The 12373-nt window shown below is 48.6% G+C and overlaps 7 protein-coding genes across 7 annotated transcripts; 2 read left to right on the top strand and 5 right to left on the bottom strand.

Annotated features, from left to right (window-relative positions):
- Positions 1–26: 26 nt before the first annotated feature.
- Positions 27–1455, bottom strand: N7495_001959 (aminotransferase-like domain-containing protein; the record flags this gene model as incomplete). The annotated part of the gene is made up of 2 exons (XM_057204629.1): positions 27–895; positions 951–1455. 2 exons carry the CDS (start codon positions 1453–1455, stop codon positions 27–29), a joined length of 1374 nt encoding a protein of 457 aa, XP_057068702.1.
- Positions 1456–1804: 349 nt separating this feature from the next.
- On the bottom strand, positions 1805–3031 carry N7495_001958 (l-allo-threonine aldolase; the record flags this gene model as incomplete). Its single annotated transcript, XM_057204628.1, has 1 exon — positions 1805–3031. The coding sequence occupies one exon, from the start codon at positions 3029–3031 to the stop codon at positions 1805–1807; it is 1227 nt and encodes a 408-aa protein (XP_057068701.1).
- A 1254-nt stretch (positions 3032–4285) lies between these two features.
- N7495_001957 (iron-containing redox enzyme family protein) lies at positions 4286–6697 on the bottom strand (the record flags this gene model as incomplete). The annotated part of the gene is made up of 1 exon (XM_057204627.1): positions 4286–6697. One exon carries the CDS (start codon positions 6695–6697, stop codon positions 4286–4288), a length of 2412 nt encoding a protein of 803 aa, XP_057068700.1.
- Positions 6698–7201: 504 nt separating this feature from the next.
- Positions 7202–8147, top strand: N7495_001956 (putative oxidoreductase, 2OG-Fe(II) oxygenase family; the record flags this gene model as incomplete). The annotated part of the gene is made up of 3 exons (XM_057204626.1): positions 7202–7458; positions 7543–7576; positions 7635–8147. The coding sequence occupies 3 exons, from the start codon at positions 7202–7204 to the stop codon at positions 8145–8147; spliced, it is 804 nt and encodes a 267-aa protein (XP_057068699.1).
- Positions 8148–8948: 801 nt separating this feature from the next.
- On the bottom strand, positions 8949–10534 carry N7495_001955 (putative aspartate-tRNA ligase; the record flags this gene model as incomplete). Its single annotated transcript, XM_057204625.1, has 3 exons — positions 8949–9375; positions 9467–9741; positions 9821–10534. The coding sequence occupies 3 exons, from the start codon at positions 10532–10534 to the stop codon at positions 8949–8951; spliced, it is 1416 nt and encodes a 471-aa protein (XP_057068698.1).
- Positions 10535–11145: 611 nt separating this feature from the next.
- Positions 11146–11344, bottom strand: N7495_001954 (uncharacterized protein; the record flags this gene model as incomplete). The annotated part of the gene is given in 2 exon segments (XM_057204624.1): positions 11146–11307; positions 11324–11344. 2 exon segments carry the CDS (start codon positions 11342–11344, stop codon positions 11146–11148), a joined length of 183 nt encoding a protein of 60 aa, XP_057068697.1.
- A 514-nt stretch (positions 11345–11858) lies between these two features.
- N7495_001953 (uncharacterized protein) lies at positions 11859–12335 on the top strand (the record flags this gene model as incomplete). Its single annotated transcript, XM_057204623.1, has 1 exon — positions 11859–12335. The coding sequence occupies one exon, from the start codon at positions 11859–11861 to the stop codon at positions 12333–12335; it is 477 nt and encodes a 158-aa protein (XP_057068696.1).
- Between the last annotated feature and the right edge of the window lie 38 nt (positions 12336–12373).

The following is a 12373-nucleotide window of genomic DNA, read 5'->3' as shown; positions in this document are numbered from 1 at the left end:
CAGGCTGGTGCCAGGTAGAGTAGCAATTAGCTCATGTTAGAAGTAGATGCCCGTTGAAGATAATGCTCTCTGTTCCTGTTCATCCGCGAAATCAACTGGCCGATCCTCCTGATGCCGTCTTCAATATCTTGCTCTGCCTCCCAAGAAAACGAAAGACGAATACTGTTATCGAAAAGTGCGCTTCTCTCGTCTCCATGTACCGCAAACAAATTACCATGGCCAACGATGATATTTTCTTCAGTCTTTAGTACATCTGCGATGAACTTTGTAGAGGATTCGCTTCCAAGCTCCAGCCAAACAAAGTAGCCACCAAAGATTTTATAGCCATTGAGGCTGCTGACGCGGGTTCTGGCCCCCAGAGGCCAAAGATATGTATGAATAGCGTCCATCATGAGCCTATGGCGTCGCTGCAGCGTAGGTCGTACTGTCTCGTCAACAAACCTTTGCAGCTGACCATTTTCGACTACTTCAGCCAGCATCGCCGCGCAGAGTTGACTCGGCGCGCCGCCGGACCTTGTAGATGCGGTGCGAGCAAGGCCAGCTATAAACACGGGCGATGCCTCTGCCCAGCCTGTCCGAACACTGGGACCGGACAACTTGCTAAAGGATGCGTTGCTCACCGCATGGCCAAACCCATGGGGATCGTCATCAGAAAGCCCCATGGAAAGGTCAATGTCACAAAGGCGTGGAAGCCTCAGTTCAGCCTGTCGGTCTTGCGTTACTGGCCCAGCCAACGGCCACTGGAGGAGATCATAAACATCGTCACTGATAATAAGAGCATCGTACTTTCGGGCAAGCTTGACAAGGCCCTCTCTCCTCCCAAGAGACATGGTTAAGCCCGAAGGATTCGAGCATGTTGGCACGGTATATATTAGATGCCTGTACAGTTTCCTATCTGCAGATGGGAGTTTAAAGGGCTTCAAAAGTATTCAAGCCACTTGTCAGCTCACACTCATTATAGACTATATCAGCGGGGTGCATTACCTTTTGGTCCCTCTTCTCCTTATCCTGCTTTTCGAATTCTTGCAGCTTGCGGTCAAAGATTGGTAGATCGATCCCCTCATCATCCTCAGGCACAGTGTGCAGTCTGCCTGCGAATCCAGAGTCCTCAAAGATGCCACAACCAAGATGATAGCACGGTGCAACTACCCAAACAGCCCTCGTGTAATTAACATCGCTGAAGCATTGCAGAATGCATACCAGGTTCTGGCTAGCGCCGCCAGTAATGCAAATACGTTCTGGGTCAGGGGTGACTCCATAGTGAGGCCCAACCCAATTGGCAAGGCCCTTCCTGAGACGAGTCAAGCCATGACAAGAGCCATACTCTTGCATTTCTGTATACTCGTCTTGGTTGGCGAGGACACGCTGGCACGCGGAGGACAGAAGTTGTGTGGGGAGGAGTCCCGGGTTCGGCCATCCGCGGAGGAAGTTGATCTGTTTGTGAGTGGTAGACATGGTAGATTTATGGCAGAGAAGAGTAGACTTTTTTACTTGGAATTAAAGTAAAATGGGTGTTCACCGCATAGGTAGTTGGTGAAAGGAAGAACAGAATGTGCCCACAGGATGCAGTTGTTAGATGCACCAGTTAGTCAGAGTTTTGCTTGGCCAATGCCAGCGGGCACGCAATCAGTATATCTAAATAAAGGGATAAATATGCAGTGCAGCTCATAAACTCATTTTTAGCAGATGCGGAGGCTGTCCTAGTATACGACAAAAGACGGAAAACTTTGAATTTCATCTAGATTTTGTATTTGTGCTATCTAGGCCATCATTCTTCTCCATTTGAATCAAGGCGTGGTTTCTCCTACTCGCTGCTAGCAGTCTGAGCCGTCCGGCCTTTGAGAATAGTATTGAAAAGCTGGCAGAGTCTTTCAAATGCAGCATCGCTAATCTGGTAATGGAAAACCAGCCGTCCCACAATCAGACTATTTGATACTTTCAGATTCAACTGGCGACCCAATGCATAAAACTCATCACGGTCTACACCAGATGCTGGCAGATCAAGCCATAGCATGTTCGTCTCCGTCGGCACCTGAAGCTTCCCTCCCAGGCCTTGCCAAAGTCTCGCCGCACGTCTCGCCTTGTCGTGTGCAAGGCGCATTTTCCCACCTAGGAATACATCCTGAATAGCTACCTTTGCCGGCGCCGTCATGATACCGGAAGAGCGAACGCCCCCGCCCAGTAAGTGGCGGCTCCATTTTGCCCTCTTGATAAAAGACGCGCTTCCAGTTATTACACTGCCAAGTGGTGCTCCAAGACCCTTTGTCAAGCATAGCTGGATGCTGTCAAAGTATTGCCCAACGTCTTCCAGCTTGCAGCATCCTGCAGTAACTGCCTCCCAGAGGCGAGCGCCATCCAGATGCATGTGAACGGGCGGGTTCTGGGCGCGTGCCCAGAGCGAGATGTCTCTCATGTCGGAAAAGGGCATTATGGTGCCACATATTGTGTTCTCCAGACTAATTATTCTGGTTGGGCAGTCGAATACTGTCTCCCTCAGTATGCTGTGTTCCTTAACGTCCTGCAAAGTGAGGTGATGCCCATTGGATGGAACAATGGTTTGTATCATCGCCCCACTGACGCTTGTAACTCCACCACCTTCCAATGTGGCGATATGGGCTCGATGGTCTGCTAGGATGGCATGTGGAGGAGCGTGTAGACTTGTCCGAAGGGCTACCTGATTGCCCATTGTTCCGGACATGACAAGAAGTGCGGCCTCATGGCCTACCAAGTCGGCAACATAGCGCTGGAAAGAAACGGTGGTCGTGTCTTCATCTGCTGTGCAGTCCCCAAGTGTTGTGTTGATAATTGCCTCTAGCATAGGCAATGTCGGCCTGGTAAATATGTCGGAGCGAAAGTCAATGGACGCCTCGCTGTTATCTGCCCACGACAACACATTGTCTGGCTTGCTCTCAGGTGGCATGCTGCAACTTTTCCCATCTGCCAATGGTATGCCGGTTTCTTTCTCGGAACTCAAGGGACCCAACTGCAAAGTACCATGCGGTAGAGATAGAATTGAGAGTGAATTTTCCATGGCTAGCGGTCTGCTCTGCTTTCCAACTGCGGACTTCTAGGTGAACTTGAAGGACTCGGAGCTTAACGTTTAACAAAGGAGTGTCATAAAGGCGTAGACAGGCGGGTAAAATATAGACTGCCAGTGCTGGATTAGGAAATTTCTATATAGTTCTCCGTACCTAGGTAGCAACTCTTCAGCTTGCAATCATTCCTTCTCAGCCAGAAAGACGTCGCTATTGTCTGTATTACCATACCACAAATACCTCCTACCCCGCCTCCACTGCGTCAGAACTTCGCATATATGAGTACCTTCGCGACCCAAACTGGCAGCTGCAAGCAGCCTGCAGAGTTCTGCACAGGCACCTGCAAGTTTGCGGGGTTTGCATCTTCCGAGCCCCGCCGGGCGGCTGCTCTACTGCTAGACAGACGATACGTGCCGGAAAAATAAATCTTTCTGCCTGGTCTGCATGCATATCGTGTACATATAGCCACGTACAGAGGTGGTCCAAGCGTTGACCGATGCTATGAGATGATACGCATCTAGATCTAGCGGGCCACATACTACTCTGGAACCCTATCGTACACCTCTTGGCCGGATATATCCCCGACCCACTGCCCCATTTTTATTTTAGCGGTAAGATATAACAAAACATCTATCCATGACCCGGAATATTCTATTGACTACTATTGAAATGGTATACATATGAAAATATCTGTAAAAACCGGTTTGTTGAATTTTATCAGAATGCTACGTTGTTCTGGAAGAGGAAAGCTTCATACACATGCAGTACCATACAGTAGGGACTCCGACTAATGGAAGTTAGCGAAAAAGGTAGATCGCGAATATATGCGGCCAGGGGGGTACTACCTGCATTGTGTTGCTGGAAATATACATGACTATCCCGCCTTCCTGCATATGCTCCGAGTTAGTGTACATATTACTACGTAGTAAAGCTATTTGATCAAACTCAGCGACTTTCAAGACAAATCTAGATGCTGAGGGATTTTATGAATTGTCGAAAATTGCTGAGGATATGCGTGAGGTGTAAACAAAGATCTGCAGGTATTGTACTGTATCTTAGTATGAGTGTGAAGGGTGGTAATGAAATATACGCTGTAATTATCAAGTATATACCAACTGTTCAATGGTTGACAAAAGCCTCCTACTATCACTCGGCTCAACAACCGATAATAGCCAGGAAGTTATGTGTTTTGTGTCTTGATGGTTTCGTTTTATTATATTTATCTTCAAGGTACACAAACACGCTCGGAGCTATAGGCACTTCGACAGACCTGTCATTGCGAGATGGTACCCCTGTAGCAAGTCTTTGTACCGTGTATCACCCGTATTTTGTAGGTCCCCAGCACACTCCTCTAGGCTTGTCTTCTCTCTTGTCACAATAGCCTCTAACAAGAAACAGTTCTCCCGGTCTAGCAGATCAGGAGCTCTCAGTATAGCATACTTAAACTCCAAAAAGGCCAACGCTATTCCTAGGAGCAAGCCGAGATTCCCTGTGGGCCGCGCACTCCACCGCAGCATGTTGTTGGCCAACCTAGCACTATCCTCACTCTGACCATGCTTAGCCGCTAGCAAAAGAACATCATGCAAACATGAAGGTTTAGCACCGATCGTGGGATGGCCAAGTTTCTGGACAAGCTCGAGGCCAATATCAACGAGACTAGTGCAAGATTCTCGCCTCAACTCGTCCATGCCCGCAACGATGTCGGATTCAATATCAAAGCCCGCTTGCGCACGTAGGAGGCGCAGAATACAAGAGTAAAGAGGACATACCGTTCGGGAGGGTATACTGGTCGTGTTCTCTAAAAGACTGATGTGCGCAAACCAAAGGGCAATGATGTCAGGGAGCTGATCCATCGAGGGTGTGTTCAACCTTGACTGTTCTTTCCACGGTGGCACTGAAACAACAGAGTCAAGTCTCTGGCACATTGTAGGTATGCACGAGTCCGCCGCCTGGAGCATTTGGGCCTCATTGTCGGGAAACACGGATTGATAGTGGTGAACCGAGTCTCGGAGCGCTGCGACGGCATCTTGAGAAGTCACGAATTGTCTCTGGGTAAATTTCCAATATAGCAAGGGTTCATCTTTTGGTCTCAATGCATCTATCCATGAGCGAAGAGTAGCAACTTCGTTGTTTGTGAAAGCGCCAAACATGCGTCCTCCCCACGAAAGCTCCCGCAAAAGCAGGCTCTTGCTGCTTTCCCCTGCAAAAACCCACGGCTTGGCTTCGCTGAGGGCTGTCAAGAGATCCAGCTGATGCAGTCCATTGGCATGCTTCCACAAGTCCGCATCAAGCCATTCAGACAAGGTATAGGGTCCTATACGTGTCCTGCTTTGAGAGTGGATACCGTCCGATACCAGAGCTTTGGATCGAAGGATGTCCATCACTTGAGTGCTAAGTGGTCCAAGTAAGACTTCTGGGCTCGAAAGACCCAGATTAACTGTTCCAGGGGAAGAATGACTCCCTAGAGTCTGCGACAAGATGTATCCCACCTGAACCCGTTTCCAGGCCTGCTGCACAGCTTCCTCCCCTTCCGTTGCTCGCACCACTTCAAGATATTCCATAACAGCGTGAGCGGCTATGGCCGTATGTCCGGAATCGGCATTATCTATTGTAATGTGGATGAGAAAGTAGTAAGGATCAATGGCAAAGCATTTCAGCTCATGGGCTGCTTGCATAGTGTCGAGCGTCACGGTTTCGAAGTGCATATTAAAGCCAAGAATTTCAGGAAGAAACTCGTTGGGGAAGAGCGAGATGGTAAGCTGGCCCACGGCAGCCTGCCAGGCCTCACGATTCTCGACTCGATTCCACTCGGGGAGACGTATAAAATCTGCACTGTGGCCATTTGGCAGTGGACATCCAATATCGTTCAGAAGCCTGTGGTAGAGATTGACGTGGTTCTTGGAAAGATCTCCATCTCCGAGCTCTTCTGACAAGAGATGCCACAGCTGTCTGGTGACGCCCCGAAGGGAAAACAGAGTGGTGATTTTGTTTACGTGTCCAAGCCATGCGCCGTCCACAAGCTTGATGGGTGCCTGCTGGACGAGCCAATCTTTCGCAGCTTCAGCAGTCCCAAATAACTCGGTATCTTCCCCCTGTTTCCGTCTCTCCAGATAGCTGGCAAATTCTGACTGAGTCTTTTGGTGTGTGTGTTTGAGGAAGGTGGAGATGCCCTCGACGCTGTAATCTTCGATGCTGAGTATGTTGCTGCTACTGTCACACTCTACCTGCCGGAGGGCGAGTGAAAGTGCACGAGAGAACATGGTCAATAGTTCCTCTCGAGCTGGTTCCAACGTTTCTGGGTGATCTTCGAGATTTTGAAGCTGAAAGAACATGTCTCGATACCATTGTGTTGATTTGAGGTGCGCGATCCTTGGGCCTGCTTTCTTCACATCCTTGGACTTGCCCACCGGCGTATTACGGACGGACGCAAGGTGGCTCTTCCTCTTGCTAAAACCGAACAAGTAGACCACAGCAGCAACCAAGACAGCTAGAAGAGGGACCAAATGGTGCTGTAACCAAGAGAGATCCCAAGGCAGATTCATAATAATGGCGCCACATATATGACCAAGAAAGGGCAGCTTCAAGGGGGCCAAACAACACGTCGAGATGGGAGGGCTGCTTGGCTTTAGGGTGGGTGTGTTAGCGTCAAGCAATTCCAGCATGAAGAATAAGAGCGAGAAATATAGCTTGGTGGGTAGAATAGTCATGAAGATGCTGTGAATGGGATCACGATCTGCCCCATCGTTCTACTGGCTTATGGAAAGCCCTGATAGTATGTTTCCTTGGAAATCTATTTTTATGAGAGTTTGCCTACGTTGCATCGAAGTGGATGAATTATATTACAATGCTGCAGTCTAGGTAATTTTATAGTATATGCACAAGTATATATTACCGCAAACACAGTACCAGTACAGTGCATGTATACGCGAGCAAATGGTCCACTAGTCGCCTGTCTGCTGTTACCCGGGTGGGCAAGATACATTCAAGTCAAGCAGGGTCAGTGCCGAGTAAAAAGGCATCTATGTGTGGTTTATAAGGCCTATGATTTTGCTCTCTTGTTCTTCTTCAAACAGGGAATGGCCGATAAATAGTACTCGTACTTTCTTCTTTGCCTCCCTCTTCTCGTCTTTGAACGTTCGTCCAACTTTCTTTATCCCAAGCCCACTATGACCGTCGAAGAAGAGATAGCATCCCTCGCGATAATCGACTACGAAGCCTTAGCAAACAAAGATGGGAAAGAGATCCAGAAGCTCGTCCAGGCGTGCAAATCTGTGGGCATGTTCCACCTCAACCTCGGCAATTCTAGGATAAAGGATGTCTACGAAGACATCCCAAACCTCATCCAGGCTGGAAATGACTTCTTCAATCTGCCAATCGATTGTGAGGAAAAGAAGCAAAGTATCCACAATGGAATGGAACGAGGGTATGAAAGGACGCGCCGTGGCTGTCTGAGCAACCATCATCGACATGTCGCCCCTACTAACTCGGTTCTCTTGTTTTCATGTAGGTATCATGCTGCCAAGACATTCGAGTACTACGAGGTAAGAGTGTTCATTCAGAAAACTATTCTCATTACTCAATCAAATCACGCCATGGCAGATTGCCCGAGATGCGTATGTACGGGGCGAATGGACCCTGCCCGCTAGCCTGGTGTCCCACGAAAAGCGCATCACCCGTACCCTGCAATCCTTGCACGGCGCCATTCAGACGATCTTGACCGAGCTCTGCACTGCCGTGAATGTGGATATCCCCGAGCTGAGCGACGATAAATCCGTTCCTAGCGACACTGCCCTCAAGCTGGTGTACAAGCCTCCAGTGCAAGAGGCTGGTGCTGTGGTCCAGCCATGGCACACCGATTTCGGCCTCATGACGCTAATGTGGTATAACGAGGTGAGCGCACAGATACCAATCTACGATGCAGACGGCAGAAAAACAGAGCGCTGGCAGGCGGTCCCCGTTGTCGAGGGTGCTGTTCTCGTCAACATTGCAGATGAGCTGGAGGCCAAATCTGGTGGCCAGCTGCGATCGACTTTGCACCGTGCGGTGACTCCACCGGGACCTAAGAAGTTGAGGAACGGAATGGTTTATCTTCTTCGGCCATACAAGATTTAGGATCAAGTTTGCTACTCAATTGGTTGGCTGGTCAGCCTTGACTGTGCCGTGTCTAATACTGCCACAAGATCTACATAGGGTAGCTAGTTATAGTCAAGGTTAAGAAATGGCAACGCAAAACTACATTGTTTGCACATATGACGCCGATTTGCTGCGGGGTTCATGTCTGGCGACAAGTAATTGATGAAGGGAAGAGAGGTGGAGAGGCTGGGGAGAGCCAAATTAGGGCATGTTATCATTAATTACACTGCACCGATTACTAGTTGCGCTGCAACCCCCTCTCTTCAAAAAGGAACCTGAAAACTAATTCAAACCTAATAAAAAAGGAAGGTAAAAAATAATCAAAAAGATGACTAAAGAAATCTCTTTTAAAAAAAGGAAGATCTACACCTGGGCATACGTATGGGAAATTGACAAGACTCGTAATCTCATGGACCTCGTGAGAGAATATTCCATCCCGGCTTAGATCCCAACATCACAAAAGTACTATACATGTAAAGTCAATTACTTGTGGCTTGGAAGAGCACGTGGTAAGACACGGCACGACAGATGGCCAGTGCTTTTCCAGTTCAGTCTATTTCCATTCCTCTCTAGCCTGGAACCTGGAATGTGAGCGCTGGTATTAGATTTCCCGGTCCCACCGCAACGCATTGCAGGAAATGCATGAAACCAGATATACATGTGCTTATTACATACATACAAATCATACATACAGTCGCCTGTCTGTTGAATCTACTACGAGATTGGTTAAACTAGGTGAACCATCTGCTTTCCCTTCTTTACGTTGAGACAGACGCGGGCTTAAGGCCTCAATCTATTCACATCTCTCGGAAACAGCGTAGTCTCGCGCACATCATCCAGTCCCAGGAAGCTCTGCAGCAGTCTATTTACGCCCAGTCCACAACCACCGTGTGGCGGCATGCCGGCCCTGAATGCATCCAGATACGGCTGCCACTGCTTGGCCTCAGGATCCAGTGGTGGGCCACACACTCCGGCACGCATGGCTTCGCACATCTCGTGGTATGAGTGGATACGCTGACTACCAGAGCAGATTTCCCGTCCACTGACTATGATGTCCCATGTATTCGAGAACTCTGGGGCGTTGGGGTTGGCCTTTGAGTTAAACTGACGCATAGATGCAGGGTATTGATCGATGGTGAAGATGTCCGTGCTTCCACGATGAGGAGAGTCGCGGAAGTGGCGGCCGAGGTCAGCCTCCTCTTGTTCGCTGTAAGGTTATCATCAGTGACTGGAATTTGGCTGTGGGAATATGGCATAGCAATGTTGGTTATGATGCGCATTGGTGGAATGTTTCTCACGTAAAGTTCTTGCTATCATCAGATTCGAGGTTCATATCCTCCCTTAGGATGCGTTTGGCTTCTGTAAAAGTGATGCGCGGTACTTTGCCATGTTTGTTGAAGCCCACTCGTAACGGCCGGCCACAAGGATAGAGCCTTTGAACAGCCTCGATATGCTGCTTGTACTGTTTGCGTCCCTGGAGTTCCCTGAAGATAAATAACAGCATGGATTCAAGCAAGTCAACCACCTCGTGGTAGTCTTCATAGAAGGTCATGGCTATATCCAGAACGGTAAACTGCATATGATGTGCGTTAACAGCAATTCTGGAGCCGTGGAGCACCTGTCGGTGGTCTTGACTTTGAGCGGTGACCTACCTCAGTCAGATGCCTAGCAGAATCACTAGACTTGACTTCAGCTCGAAATACAGGACCGATCTCAAATACACGCTCCATGTCCATAGAAAGGGCCATCTGCTTGTGTTGCTGCGAGCTCTGGGCTAGCCATGCGTCCTGGCCAAAATATGGCAGGTGAAAGTACTCGTTATCCCCTGGGACCGTGGCAGTTATAATACGCGGGGTATGAATCCACTGGAAGTTGTTTGAGCAAAGGAATTCGACAATTAGCTGGCACATCCCTGAGTGGAGCTTGAAAATTGCCCCGGATGCGGCGTATCGCACATCAAGGATGCGATTACTGAGTCGTTCCTCAAGGCCAACGCGGGACAGCATTTCTCTTCTGTAGGATGAGGATGAAGGCAGGTCTGGAGACGCCCAGGCAATGACATCTAAGCCCGACACATAGACTATTACATGCGCAGCATTTTCACTGGCTTCGCCATTATCGCTGGCCTGTGGAGCGACGTAGCCTGTGACCCTGATGATGGACTCGGTGGTCAGCTTCTGTGCCGTGTCCCATGTCGCCTTTGGAACAGAGCTGGTACTGATAATAGCTGCCAGTGACTTGTTCTGAACTCGAAGCCCCAAGTGCATCAGTTTGAGATGCTCAAATTGGAAGACTGAATCAATCCTAGCATCAAAGCTCAGTTTCTGCCCTTTCATATCGTGAGCGAATGGGCCTGTCTCATTCATTTCTGAAAGAAGCAAAGCCTGCGAGGAAAAGAGAACAAAGAGAGAAAATTGAACGAATAAATAATTGATGATATTCTAGCGCTTACAATTCTGTCAAAACCTATTGGGTTTGTCCGTATTGCGTTCAGAGCAGGACACGATGCTTGCAGGCATTAGAAGTAGTTTTGGTACAGGAACAAGCAGAAGGGAGTCTGTCTCAACCCCGCACTTGCTTATCATTCCATTCATTACCTAGGTGGGCTGTTATGGATGGCTACGAACTACCTTTCAAACAACCCTACTGTTGGACGCGCTTGCAGCGGGGTTTTTTCAATACATCAAAATGTACAGTCATCAGAAATTACTGCACGTACTTTGCATGCACCTAGGTACCAGTACGCGTAGTGTGCACTGATGCTCTGCCAAGTGATGTGGTAAATATATTCCTCTTATTGTGCAGGCTGATACAACAGTTAACGGCCACATCCATGTTACCGTTCGACGTACCTGAGCTACTAGGACTCAGATGGGTATTACGATTACGGAGTTATCTGTAATGATACCTGCAGGTGTGGATACCCCGTATAAGATGCAGAAAATCCCCTCAACTGTCATCACCACTGGGTGGGTCCCTAGAAGGTACGGGCCATGATGATGCGGGCCGTGCTGATGTGGACCGTGCGGATGCGGGGGGAGCGCATGCGCTGTGGGGCGTTCGAGGCTCGATTATCGGAAGAAAGATCTTCTGCTGATTCGATGGTCTTGCACAATGACTGCAGAGGCAGCAGGAAGTACTTTGGTTAGATCAACTGTAAAAAGATCGACAGTCATGATGTGTCATTCTTCAGCCAGCCTCAACAGTTTATTTCTGGGAATTAGTATAGACGATCCCAAAGTGCTAAGCATACCCCGCTCATTGACGCCCTGTGCTTGTAACAGATTACGGTACGATAGCTGGTATCAATGAACTCTTACTCTATAGTCTTGTTGCTCACTATTGTATGCATGTCTTGTTGCAACCACAGATGGAACATGCAACTGTGGACTGTCTGCATGCATATACCCCACTGTTGGCAGAGTAGTATAGCATACGCTGTAGCAACAGTTACGGAGGTATTGTGCGAGTTCTAGGTTTTTGTAAAATACTTTGCCAGTAACAGCGATGGGCCATAATCTCTCATCCCGTGATAGCGTGGGTTTTATGATGCGAAGACCAGAGTAAGAGATAGTATTGAGACAGGGATTGAAAGCCTACACCAGGGTGTATAGACCACAGCTTTATACTAGGACCTGGTTTTCCTGTGATAGATATCTACCTTCCCTTATCAGTTCTACGTACTTTACAATGACTGCTATAGAAGCTCCGACTAGACGGTCCTCGAGCATGCTCATAGAGGACAATGTCGGCCTTGACGACGAGTTGCGACTCATTTCCCACCCTATTCCATCACTGGACGAGTTTTGCAACAGTTATGGGCTCGAGAAGGATTGGATACTGAGATTCACTTGGGGCCTAGTTTTGGGAATCTACAGTGGTGAAAGCAATGTTTGCTTTCGTTGCATTCGTCGCGGAGCTGTTAGTAACGAGTCAACTCTGGAAGAATGGGTACATCGAATGGAGCTTGACAGGAGTACCCCTATCATAGACCTCCTGAAGAAGCTTCATGGCAATAGGTCGTGCCAGAATGGTGGATTCTCAGAAGATGTCGTCCAGGATTCAGCCCTGGAGGGTCATGACACCGTCTTGATGCTCAATATTGGTCTTGGGAGAGCTTCTCAAGTGTTAGAGGAAAATGATATGGCCAATGTAGGTCCCATCTAAATGTTCGGCGGCGGCGCCAACAGTGAAATCACCCACAT

Source organism: Penicillium taxi, assembly GCF_028828555.1.
Source record: "Penicillium taxi strain IBT 34144 chromosome Unknown utg000001l_segment0_segment0, whole genome shotgun sequence".
NCBI classification, from domain to species: domain Eukaryota; kingdom Fungi; phylum Ascomycota; class Eurotiomycetes; order Eurotiales; family Aspergillaceae; genus Penicillium; species Penicillium taxi.
The sequence above is the reverse complement of the archived record's forward strand: the minus strand, read 5'-3'. Positions and strand labels throughout refer to the sequence as shown.